This window comes from Chlamydotis macqueenii, chromosome 3 (assembly GCF_036417535.1).
Source record: "Chlamydotis macqueenii isolate bChlMac1 chromosome 3, bChlMac1.mat, whole genome shotgun sequence".
Taxonomy (NCBI): domain Eukaryota; kingdom Metazoa; phylum Chordata; class Aves; order Otidiformes; family Otididae; genus Chlamydotis; species Chlamydotis macqueenii.
Genome location: NC_141558.1, coordinates 70,494,196 through 70,507,041, shown reverse-complemented (window position 1 = coordinate 70,507,041; position 12,846 = coordinate 70,494,196). Strand labels below are relative to the sequence as shown.

General features: G+C 44.6%; 1 protein-coding gene and 1 long non-coding RNA gene across 2 annotated transcripts in view; both read left to right on the top strand.

Moving 5' to 3' along the window:
• ALK (ALK receptor tyrosine kinase) overlaps nt 1–5,712 on the top strand; it is a 329,041-nt gene extending 323,329 nt beyond the window's left edge. The window contains exons 26-29 of the mRNA XM_086744455.1: nt 1,288–1,389; nt 2,623–2,757; nt 3,336–3,426; nt 4,739–5,712. Of these exons, the coding sequence (XP_086600581.1) occupies nt 1,288–1,389; nt 2,623–2,757; nt 3,336–3,426; nt 4,739–5,443 (1,033 nt within the window). The 3' untranslated portion in view covers nt 5,444–5,712. The remainder of the gene's footprint in view (nt 1–1,287; nt 1,390–2,622; nt 2,758–3,335; nt 3,427–4,738) is intronic.
• A 423-nt stretch (nt 5,713–6,135) lies between these two features.
• On the top strand, nt 6,136–10,415 carry LOC147601300 (uncharacterized). The gene is made up of 2 exons (XR_015258115.1): nt 6,136–6,819; nt 9,498–10,415. It is a non-coding gene; the product is annotated as an uncharacterized LOC147601300 (long non-coding RNA).
• Nucleotides 10,416–12,846: the final 2,431 nt, after the last annotated feature.

Genomic DNA, 12,846 nt, shown 5'->3' with positions numbered 1-12,846 from the left:
CTCAATTTACTGCAGATAAAGGAGGAAGGTGCAGAAGAAGGTCAGGAAAATGTAATCACCCAAACTGGAATTCAGCCAGGACACGAGGTTAACTACTGTGCTCTTGCAAGAAGTGCCAGGAAATCTTTAATGAGCACGAGCAGTCAGGGCTGCAGTTTTGATACCTCATCTGCCAGATAGCACCCCTAGCACTGCAGCACCATGTCCTGCTGTGCTAAGGAATTGATTTGCCTCTGACTCGCAGGAAGGAATGCCTTGTGCTCATCACCCCACTGTTTATTTCAGTGCCTTGCCTTCTTTATTTCCTGCTTGGAGATTCTCCTGTGCAATTACTAAGCCAGGCCTGGCTCTGTTTAGCTTGAGATCTGGCAGTATCAGCCTGAGGTGATGCAAACGGAGTGCTACTTTCAAAAACCCACCTATCAGAGCTGCTTTTTTTTTTTTTTTTTTTCTCCCTTTGCAAAGAGCCCCCACTCTGCCCCACTGTCAGATGGGACTCTGCTAGGACAAAGTAGCGTCTGTCACTCACAATTAGCAGATGAATGCTACCAAGATGAATGCTTTGGTGCTGAGTTTTCAAAGGTGCCTTTGAAGTCTGCACGTTTCTGTGTCCAGGAATATCCTTTGGATGCTCAGGCTATGTAGTTACGAACAGTCATACCAGCCTGTATGAGCAGCCTCCTGCAGCTGCCAGCACAGGATTTGGGGCTTGTAGGTTTTAATTTAAATGATGATGACACTAAAAGAGTGATGTAATTCCTGTCTCCGGAGCACAGGAGGCAGTTTTTATGCTACTGCCCCAGCTCTAATGACCAAGCATCCTCTTCATCAAGCTCCTCATTCTTACAAAGGGTTTTGGATTTCACTTGCAGTGCTTTAGACTGAATATATATGGGACAGGCTTTATTTTTGTTGGGGATGCTCAAGGTGACCACATGTGAGGTAAAGTGGAGATCTTGCTGTGGCAAGATGCAGGAGATTTGCTCTGCCAGCAGCAGTTTACTGTGTGAGTAATTCACTTGGAGTATGCACACAGATAAGGATAACTTGAGTTCAACAGATCAGGCCTAAAGCGAGGGAGATTAGAGCAGTCCTTCCATGGTCTGCCCACTTCCACTATTTTTGTGAGAAGGAACAGGTCTCTTCAGCATTTTCTCTGCCATGATGTTTCACCTAAATCTGTCCCTCCTCTGGCTCATAATTTTAATATTTGTAATTATAAAAATCCCAAATTAATGACATTTTCTGAATTCTTGGCTGAGACTTCGTTTTATTTGTTCCTTGCAGAGCCAGCTACTATCGGAAGGGTGGATGTGCAATGTTGCCGGTCAAATGGATGCCTCCTGAGGCTTTCATGGAAGGGATATTTACATCAAAAACAGACACATGGTGCGCTTCCTTTCCTTCTCTATCTGGTCTGTCTGTGTTGTAACCCCTTTAGCAAAATGGGAATATTTTGTAAAAAACACGTTCTTGCTCATTTTTTCCTTTACTAAAAAGACAAGCTGGGTCTTTCAGCACCAGTTATCTTGGAGGAGACAAAGGAACAGAAAGATCAGACCTGTGCAAAGGCAGGTGCTGCTGGGGAGGTGAGCAGGAGGGAAGGGAGGCTGAGGCAGATGCAGGTGCTGCTTTGCTGCTACACGGAGGAAAGCATTAGTTCCACACTGAGGAGAGCAGCATGGGAGACTGCAGGCAGGATCCATCCTGCCAGTGAGGAGAAGGGCATCATGTATTGTGACTTTCATCTTCCTCCTGGCCTGCAGCAGTACTATAAACTCTTGAGTTGTTGATGGCCAGAGGAAGGGGCGGGAAATTGGATGAGCAGGAGGCGAGAGCTTGGTACCTGTGTGGAGGGGAAGGGGCTCGTGGTCAGGACACAGTTCCTGAGCAAGTCCCAGCAGAGGAGTGGAGGTACGCTCTCTCGTACAGCTGAGGTGCTGCCTCTCTCAGCACCAAGCAGAAGTGTTTCCCATTGCTGCACATAGCTCTTTGCAATTTTAATCCAGAAAATTGTGATTTCCAAGCAGTTGACCAGATGAATGCTTTGGAGGGAGTCCTGTCCCAGCCACTGTACCCAGGGCTTTGCAGGCCACACCACACAGGCCCAGGGCTGTGGTGTTAGCTAGCGAGTGGTTTTGTTGTACTCTGAACTACAGGTGGGGGCTCTGGGGCTCAGAGCATCAGTGGGGATTCACTGGCATGTTATTTCATGGAGAGTAGGTTATTCAAGAAGAAAAGTTTGTGGTAAGTGATCAGGCCACTGCTCAACTCAGTCCTGTCTCCAGCAATGGCTGATGTCTCAGAGAAGCATAACCCAACTTTCACGTTGGTTACATCTCGTTGAACAGCGCTGAGTGCGAGGGCAAAGCAACCATATTTACTTTACCTATATCATAGACTTCACTCACTTAACAGTCAACTATTCATTAAATGATTTAAAGTCCACCATTACAACTGTGCAGCTTATTTATGTCCGAGTCTTGCAGCAGTGATTTCCACAAGCTGCCCGAGCACAGACTGCAGAGAGCAATGCTGATGGTACTGCACCTAAGGGCACTGCCCCCCAGTGGTGGTCATTTCTGTATCCTTCACGTTGTTTTCCTTTGCTTCTTTATTCAGGTCCTTTGGTGTGTTGCTGTGGGAGATATTCTCTTTGGGATACATGCCCTACCCTAGCAAAAGTAACCAGGAGGTTCTGGAATTTGTCACCAATGGAGGAAGGATGGATCCACCCAAAAACTGCCCCGGCCCTGTGTATGAGATTTTAACTTTGATATATTCATGCAAATAAGTTTCTGTTTCAAATGCTGTTCTCTAGTCAGAAGTTAATGAGTTTTAAAATTGATCTTGTTGTGGCTGATCTACCTTATTGCACTTGAGTGCCAGTGACTTCTCTACTATTTACTCTTTCTGTCTGTTTTGGAGAATAATTCAGGGCCCCTTTGAGAAGTACTGGCCACTGCTTGCTTGGTCAGAGATGGTGCAATATTTGTGTCTTAAGTTAGCTGTGGAACTGCAAGTGCATAAGACTGTCCACAAGTAGGGAAAAATGGGCTTCATTATCTGTAGCCCTGCCTACCTTTAGAGAATTGTCCAAGGGGTTTCAGGTGGGTGAGTTATTTCTCAGATGTGCTGTGGATTTCATTCCACTGGTGGCCACATTTCAGTGGTCACGGATACATCAGTTGTCTGACTCCGGGGAAGGCAGAGCACTCTTATTTATTGGAAGTCAGAGTGGTGATGCATGCTTATAGTTTCTAAGCTGCAGTGACTAGCTGTTATGTACCAACAGGATCTGCCATTTATGAGCATCTCCCGTTCTGCTCTTTCAGGTATCGCATTATGACCCAGTGTTGGCAGCACCAGCCTGAAGACCGGCCAAATTTTGCCATAATCCTGGAGAGGATTGAGTACTGCACTCAGGTATCGGTATTCATTCATCTGAAATGAAATGGGCGGAGAGGGTTCTTGAGGAGCGGTCTAGGCAAGCCAGAACACAAGACAAGAAGGCAGCAGTACAGGGAGTCTGGGACTAGTGGCTGGGATATTTATCTCATCAGGTGGTTAATCCTTCTTGTCTTTCACTGCTGAAAGGCACAGGCTCACACAAGCTTACACAGCTTTGCCAACAGCAGACCTGTAGCTCTGCTTCTGCTTATAGAGGCACAGATGCCAACAAGCAAAAGAGCTGAGACAGACCAGCACCCATATGCACTTCATATCCTTCATGTCAGCCACTCCATCCCAGTGTTTACCCTTAAGACATGGTCAGCACTGAGCAGAAGTGGTCCTGCTCAGAGCACCCTTTGCAGGTGGCTTCTGCAGCTGTTGGCAATTTTTTGAATCTGTCTGTACTGGAGAAGGCAGGTGGAGACAGCCATGCTAAAGGAGGGGGGAATCTAAGGCTAGGCAACAGAGAAAGGATGTGGCTGTGTTTCCAGGCTGAAATCTGATTTATTTTTTTTTTTTTTTACCATTATTTTTAGCTTATGAGGAATGGAGTATTTTGGAAAACGTTTTGCTGCCTGCATCAGTGCAGGCTTCTTGTGTGGCCTCACACAGTTATTTGCCTCAGTCAGTTTGCTTTCCCTCACTGTTTGGGAGGCTTGGTCTGTTTTTCATGTGTGTTTAGATCCTGGGATTGGGAGGCACTGTCTTCTGCTATCTATAGCTTGCAATGACATCTAGCAGTAATTAAAGGTTGCCCAGATCACCACATTTTCTCTCAGTTTAATTTTCAAAACTGCCTAAATAGCTCAGAAGCGCAGTCCCTACGGATTCAGGCTTGAAGGGATCTGCCAGTATTGCCTTCTCTCTGCATTCCCACTCCTCCCTTGTTGTGCAGAGGTAATACTTTCATGGCTGAAACTTTCTCAATATTATCTGAGAATGTTATGAACTTTGAGATTGATACAGATTCCAAAACAACATTCCCATAGGAAATTTGGCTGGACATAAAAAATGTTTTTCATTGTTTTTGTGCCTCTGCTGCTCTGTGGCGAGTTTTAGGGTTTGAGGTTTTTTTAAAAGAATTCGATTTTAAGAGTATCCCATTGCATCTCACAGCTAACTGCATTTTGTTAGCATCCCCTACACATGGAATGTGAGCTCTTGGTAGTGGGAATGATGGTCTGTGATCGTAGCATGACAGCTGTCAGATGTGTCAGGTTTTTAATCAAGTCTGAGTATGTGTGATCACTGCAGACTGAGAAATTCTCATTGTTCTCTCCGGCAGGATCCAGATGTCATCAACACTGCTTTGCCAGTAGAATATGGCCCATCAGCTGAGGAGGAGGAGAAGGTAGCGATGCGCTCTGATGATCCAGAAGGAATTCCTCCTCTCTTGGTCTCCACACACCAAGACAGAAAGGATGACAAGCAAACTCTGCCATCTCCACCACCCCTGCCATCAGCCATCACTGCTGGAAAACCTCTAGGGAAAGTGGGAGCCTTGGAGCCACCAGTGCAGGTGAAGGTGCAGTCAGCCCCAGCAGGGGGACACATCAACATGGCCTACACCCAGTCCAATCCCCCTTCTGAGCTGCACAAAAACCGGGGCTCCAGAAACAAGCCCACCAACCTCTGGAACCCAACCTACGGTTCCTGGTTTGCGGAGAAGCAGGCCAGCAAAAACAGTTCTCTGCTGGAGAAGGAGATGCCTGAGAGGGAGAATTTGGGACAGGAAGGAAACTGTACTGTGGGGCCTAACATTGTGACTGGCAGGCTGCCAGGCTCCTCCCTGCTATTAGAGCCATCTTCCCTAACAGCAAGTGTTAAAGAAGTGCCTCTCTTTAGGCTCCGCCACTTCCCCTGTGGGAATGTCAACTATGGATATCAGCAGCAGGGCTTACCCCTGGAAGCCTCCATGCCACCTTGCGCTAGCAGTTACGAGGACCCTGTCCTTAGAAACAAGAGCCACATAACCCAGCAGGGGCTGTGAGAGCCCTCTACCCTCTTGACTTTTCCCCCTGTGGCCCCTGAGCCTTGAAGAGATGTCCTGTTACCCAATACACCACGAGCAAGGGATCTGACAGCATTACCTTCCATTTTGTGCCAACTTGCTCCAAAAGTGCCACCCTTGAAGCTGTAATTTCAACTAACTCGAGAGGCTTCAAATCACCAGAGCCCCAGTACAGTAAAAGAAACAAGGGAGAGGGAGGATGTAGGAAAGAGATGTTAACTGCAAGGCCCAGCTGCTGTTGCATCAACTCATACGCATGGTTGTTGTCATGCCCTTCCTGTGAGCTTTTCTCAGTTGCGCGTTCCCTGCTTCAGTGTAAAGCCGCGGCTCGCTGCCTTGAGTGTTTCATGTCTGGGGTTTTCCCTGCCAAACTTGTGGTTGCTGTGGATCGCCTGGAGATCTCCTGCAGCTGGCAGAGGTCATAGTGTGTTCGGGGAGAGCATCCTCGGATAAACTGAAAAAGGATGCAACAGCCCTGAATGTTGGCACGATGGCACATTCCCAACTTGTGTTCCAGCTACAGTCTGGTCTTCAAAAATCCTTGAATGCACAATGGTTATGGGGGTGTTGGCAGGGCAACAGAATGATGCTGGTCATACTGCATCACTTGAAAGAGAGACAAGAGAAAGCACAGAGGATTGGGTGTAGGTGCTATGAGGCATTCTGGGTGGGGGGGTGGTTTGGCTGAGGGTTTTGTTTTCTTTTTCCTGTGCTTAAGCACCAAAACTGAGTAAAACCCTTTTAAAAAACCCTTTAAAATTCCTTCTGTCCTACAAAAGTAGGAATGTCCTTCATCAGGAACTTGTGCGTGTCAAGTGGAACCAAGGTGAAGTTTCGAAGGACTGTGGCCTTGAGAGAAACTTTCACCGTGCCCTAAAAATGGACAGCCACCTGTGCACCTCAGAGGTTTCCAATAGCCTTTGACATACCCTGTACAAACACCACCAGGAAGGCGGAAGACTACATCGTGCCACAATCCGGATGCCAGATACTGCCTGTATTTGAAGGGTTCAGAGCCCTTGTTCCTTTAACAAGATATGTGTATGATAATGGTTTAAAGACAAACACTGCATTGACTCATTTTGTACACCTTGTGCATGAAAAATATTCCAGTTAAGTGTATTGTCAAAACATAGATGTAGGAAATAATTCATGTGTAAAGATGTGCATTAGTAACTTCAACTTAGGGTTGCAAGGAGCTGTTTTAACATGAATGCTATCCAAAAAGGCATACCTATTTCTGTAGAAATGGGGGTACTGGAGCATCAGCAGAGGAATGCGAAGGTGTTCTTCAGTCCAGGACTCTTCGTTTCAGTGAAGCGTCTCTGAATCTGGCCCTGGATCCAGACATTGAGGTAAGTTTCCTGTCTTCATAAGGGAAGAAACCAGAATCCGCGTATACATCCTCCCAACCTTTGAGATGTGCAGATCGAAATTGGAGGGCTTGGTTTGGGCCAGCACCCTTGTAAAAAGAACACATAAAGAGGGGGACATAGTGTGCTCTCCTAGTCTGCCTTTCTGACATTTCTGATATGCAGAACTAAAACCCTTTTTTAGACATGCCAAAGCTGTGTGTGATGGCTGGTTAACAGGGCTGTGCTTTTGTGTTGGGAGGCTTGAGTCAGGGGCTGCCCTGAATTTCATATTCGTCTGCTAGGGATCCATCACAGCACTGCTGCAAGGGCTTGGTGGGGATAATGAAGGTTACGCTTTGGGTGTTCTGCTGCCAAGCACAGGGTTCTTTAGCTTGAACTAAGAAAATATTTGTGATCTCCAAGACTGTTAGGCTCACAGCTCTTGTAATGAAATAGCCACTGAGGAGGGATTCTGTCTAGCTTAGGACTGTGTTAGTGTCACACTGGTCTCTCTCTTCCTAGCTCAGTAAAGTCAATGGAGTAGTTTTCTAGAGTCTCAGGAAAGCTGATTAATTCAAGAGGTAAGCGCTATCAGAACAATTTCTTACACTAGTACATTATTAATGTATAATAGCAATTTTCATTTAAATATTCCAGCTTTCTCATCTCTAGAAGGGCCGAAGCTTGTAATTGTTTTCTTCAGCTCTTCTTTGCATAGGAGCGCACTCTTGAGGTTTTGCTGACCTGCCTCTTGCGTGTTACCGAGGACAGAGTCTGACCTGAATACTGATGAGTATTCTTAAAGAATACACAAGAACAAAAAGTTGCAGAGTTAATGATCTTTGACTAGCTGAAATTATTAATTCTTGGATCTGGGGCAGCAGCTCTGATGTTGCACAAATGCAGGTAAGCTGCCAGGTTATGATGTTAGAGGTGGCCTTTCTAAAGAAGCTTTAAAAGCCCGAGCAGCAAAAGATGATTGTAAGTTTGTGGGGGTCGTGGGGGAAAGGCAAGCTTTCCCCAGCTATGGTGACAGCGAGATTACTGCTCTGCAGCTTGTGCTGTGCAGTTATTTTATCACAGAATTTCAGCCAAAGTACTCTTACAGACTGGGAGTCATAAAAAATGAAGGTGCTAAACCATTACTGCTTCTTACCTCTGGAATACCTGAGGAGATAATTCTGGTTTGAGAAGTGGTGAATTACTACAGAAATTCTCCAGTCTATTGGGTATGGTGTATTGAGATAAATACTGTTCAGCACTACCAGTTGGTTTTAAGCAAGCTTCTTTCCACAGTCTCCAGTGAAAAATGCTTTGTTGTGGGTTTTTTTTTCTGTGATGGGTTTTGGTTTTGTTTTTAAAATCCCCCTTCTTAAGTCTTGGAATTCAGAGGAATTGAGAAATGTAGTTTGGGCTTATTTTTCATGTTAAAAAAACAAAACAAAACAAAACAACAACAAACACCACCAACCCCCAAAACGTAACATCTCTGAGCTCTTCCACAACAAGCCTTTAGTTTGGTATCCCTGTGTGCTGTTCAAACACAGTACCCCAGTTTGCAAAAAATTATTTTGTAAATATTGATGCTAATCCAATCTTGCCACTCAGAAACAAGGGTTGGAGTATTTGCCTGTCCTCTTTCTTAGAAAGCAGATAATACCATCATTGGCAAATTATTTCTGTATGTTAATTGCCTGGACCAAAGGGTGCTGCTACTTGTGTGCAGGCTGCATCGAAGACAGTTTCCAGGTCATTCTGCAATGGCATTGCTTAACTTTACGTGTCTGTCCTGTTGCCAAAGCAGCGCCAGGATTTCGGTGACAATGCAAGATTTTATTTGTATCACTGGAATGATGTGAAGAAAGCTTTCTTGAAGGCTACCTCTTTCCTCTGTCACTAAAGTAATAATTCACACTCTGGCACTATAACTTAGTACACCATCTCGAATTAGCTGAAGGGCTGACAGAAAGGATGTAACATTTAACCAGTAAGTATGCGAGAGCTGCACCCATGCGGGTTTGCCCTGGGTGGAAAAATTATTAGGAGCAGTTTGTTCAGTGAGGTAGGAAAGAAGCCTCTGAAGGACTTTCCTGGGGACAGTCCAAGTAGGGCAGAGGGAAACAACAGAAACTGGGCTTTGTGTGCTGAGTTAAAGGTAACAGACTGCAGTTCAGAGGTGGTACTTCACAGAATTTATATTAGCATTTCTCTTATGACATCTGGAAGTGTTCACTGTTCATGGTTCTTCTGTCCCAATTTTGAGCAGTTTCATTCCAGCACATTTTCTATAGCTGTACACCATTAGCAAGAGCATTTTGGCCAGTCATGAACTAGGAATTTTTCATTTCTATGTCTAGAAAGATTCACCTGTTCAGTTCCCAGAGCTGCAGGGAACAGAAGGGGCTTAAGTCACTATGAGCTCATCAGACCAAAAGTACTCTGGCATGTGTAAATGCCAAATTCCCATATTAAAACCCTCCATACTAGGCTTACAGTGTTGTAGGAGAAAAAAAGAAATCTAACCCTTTTTTCTTTTGTCTATGACTTACTTATTTTTTGAAAACACAGTTTACTGAGATCATGTAAATTGTTTTTTAAGGAACTTGGTTTTAAAATTGTTAGTCTTTTTCATTGGCAGTATTTACAGTTTGCTCTTATCTGTCTTCCTTGCTCTACAGTGGAAACGTGGGAAGCAGTATGATCTACAGGATGTAAAGCACGACTGGGAAAAGCCTGTGCTACCTACCACTCTCATACTCTGAAAACGACTTATTTCCATGTGGGTGGTGCCTGGTTCCTATAGATGGTAGGTAGGTTTCTGTAAGCTGCTGAAGGTAAACTAGAGTGGGAAGCCTGTTTATCTACCTTTCTACTTGTCCCTTCATCTTTCTTTTTTAGTCACTGAACCTTGTTTCTTAATCCTGTGCCCGGAAATGAAGTTTGGGTGGTTCTGCTTCCTTGAGGAGTGGTGGAAGGAGCAGTGGCTGGAGAGGGGCTTGCTGTAGCAAGGAGAGGTATAGGTACTACAGGCCAAAAGCATGAGAGCTGCATTAATTTGGCTGATTCAGCCTTTCACAGGAGTGTAGTATCCTGGGTCCACTGGCTTCCCACCCTGTGTGTTCACAAAAGGATGCAGGCTCAGGGTGAGAGCAGCTGCAGCACCACTGCGCACAGTTGTGTATACAGTGCCTGTTGTCAGTCATCTGAAAGAGGCTACGAAGGGTTCAACTTTCCCTGTCTGCTCCTGTTAACTAAGCCTGTCTTCTCAGACACAGGAATAGCATAAAACAGCCTTTCACAGCAGCAAAGAACATCACCCTTTGTTTGTCCCAAAGTTAAACTCATCACAGGAAAATGTCCAAATTGTCTGCATCTGGCTTCTTTAGTAATTAGCTTCATTATGGGAGTGTCTGTCTCATGTACAGCAGTTTATGCAACATTGTTTATAAAGGAAGGGCCTGTGCACTTCAGGGATACTATGAAGAAAAATACTAATACATGGTCATTGAATATTTTGTATTGAATAGTGTATTTGTATTGTCAACAAGTGTAGTGAACCACAAGGCATGAAGACCAATAAAATGACTGTAGCTGGCTTTCTGTGTTGAGCTGTGTAATGATTGGATTAATGTCAGATCACTTCTCTAGTAACCAAGGGAGGGCTCCGGACATCAGTTTTTACTTGGTAAAGTTACAGAAGTATTAAGGTACACTGCCACACAGATGAACAGGTGTGGTGTTAAACTGAGACAGTCACCATTCTGACTAGCAAATATCCTACCTCCAGGTTCCTTAGAGAAAGGTGCTGTTTCTTCTGTTACAAATCACCAAAGTTAGCCTTTACCTACAGGAAACTGGCCAGTATAAAAAGAGAACAAAGTTGAAGAGAACATTTACGTTTTCATTCCTAAATGTTTATATACTAAGACAGCATTTTTTCTTTGCATCTGGACATGGACTTTGATTAGGTCTAATTATAAGCTATATTTTAATACAGTGGACAGCCACTATTGTGTCCTGAGACAAACATAGCAAGAGGTAACTCCTTCCCAGAAACACTCACTTTTTTTCCCCTCCTAGTACCACTCCTGTGCTGTAGGTGGCTGCTTTCTCAATAAATGGTCCTTGAAATTAAGACTGACATCTCTAAACCTTATTTTCTTCTTCACTTGCTTATCCACATGCTCTTTCTCCTGCAGGATAGTGCTGTGGTTTAGTTAAAAAGACTAAGGTATCTGGCAGACACCTCTCCTCTGCTTTCATTTCTCCCACACTTTAGTTCTTCTTTATCTTGACTGAGAAAGGAGCTCTCCTGTGCTCTTCTAGGAGTACAGCTAGTCACCAGACAGCCACCACATCCAAGTTTGGATCTGGCACTTCCTGGCAATCTTTCTTTGCTCCAGTTTCCATTTTTTTTTCCCAGAAGTTGTCTATCTGCAGGGAGGCAGGAAAAAGGATGTGGGTGGGTACTCTGCTATGTGGCTTTCATGGATGTGGTTTCAGTTTCCACCTGGTGTTTGACAAGGCTTCTGCAATACTTTAACTCTGTATAAGCCATGACCTAAATGCCAGACTTGCCACCTATGCACCACTCTCATAGGTAACAGCACTAACTTGTCAGATAAGCTAGGTTATGTTTTACAAATCTGCAGTGCCAATTTTGAATCCTCGTGCCTCAGATCTTGCTGGATACCAACACTTCAAAAACACAGGCTCCCTGCCCAGAATACCATTACTGTCAACATCTGGAAAACAATCACTGAATCCATCTGGACAGAACTCACTAGAAATGAATTCCCCATCCTGGAATATGTCATTGAAGTTGTCCTCCTGTCACACCTGTGACCTCTCCTTTCCAGACAGCATCCAACAAAGCTGGAAAGATTTAATTACTTGAAGATGTACATTTTCTGAAACTGGACCCCAGAGATATGCTATGGAACAAGGACAAGCCTCAAAGTCCGCACAGAATTGCTGGGGACCATCTGTTTCTTTATAAAACAGATAATATTTTATTTATACAGTTTATAGAGACTTTGAGGATCACTTGTCTTTTTTTTTTCTAACGAGTCTGGGGTTGTAATTGTACAGACCTAAGCGCAGCACCTAATTTCAAACTTCACTGACAGTTATTTTCAGAACTTTTTTTTTTTTTTCATGACACCAAAATGTCCTCCTGCAAGAGCTAGAGAAAAGGATTATGGCAACTTACCTTGGATTTAGGGAAGCACAAATCCCTCCACATCATCAACTTGAAGACAGCCATAAGTAATCCTTTCTGGAATGGACGGACTGATTTCTTTTTGCTTCAGGCCACATAAATTTACAGTGCTGCTTTCTTCCTCACAGAAGATTCTCACTGCTACCAAAACAGGTCCACCATACTGGTAACAGTCCTGACTTCCCTAACTTACAGTGCTCCAGCTGCTCATAGCCAGAGCTTTCAGGAGAAACATGCAGCTAGCTGAAGCTGAAATTGAAGGGAAAGCAGGCTACACCAATGCTCAGATGGTATCTCTGCCCTCTTCTCTGTCCATCTGACAGGATTCAGTGAAGTCCTGCAGTCTTTGCTAGCCCAGGGCCCTGAGACCCCACTTCCAGCTGAAGTGGGTGTAGCTACAGAGCTGTGGAAGGTGCAGCCTGACACCCTTAGAGCAAAAGCATTACCAGTGAACCAGAAAACTCTTGGAAAGAGGTTACATCCCATGTATTACTTCATCTATCTGTGCAAGACAGGCCACACAGAAATGGCGTGACTACAACAAACTGCCTGAGCTTGCTGCCCTACCACAGACTTATTCCCTTATGTACCTTCTACAGAACTCCAGCTATGCATCAGGAAAAGCAGTTACAGCCATTCCAGCCTCTCGGGCAGGAAAAAACAGCATTTCTGATAATGAGTGTTTCATCACAGAAACTAAACTGCCCACCCAGAAGCACCAGGCTGGGACAAACCAGTGAAACATACAAATGCTTTGTTTGACAACTGGCAGTGTGTAACAAACAGCTAGAAGACATAAAAACTTC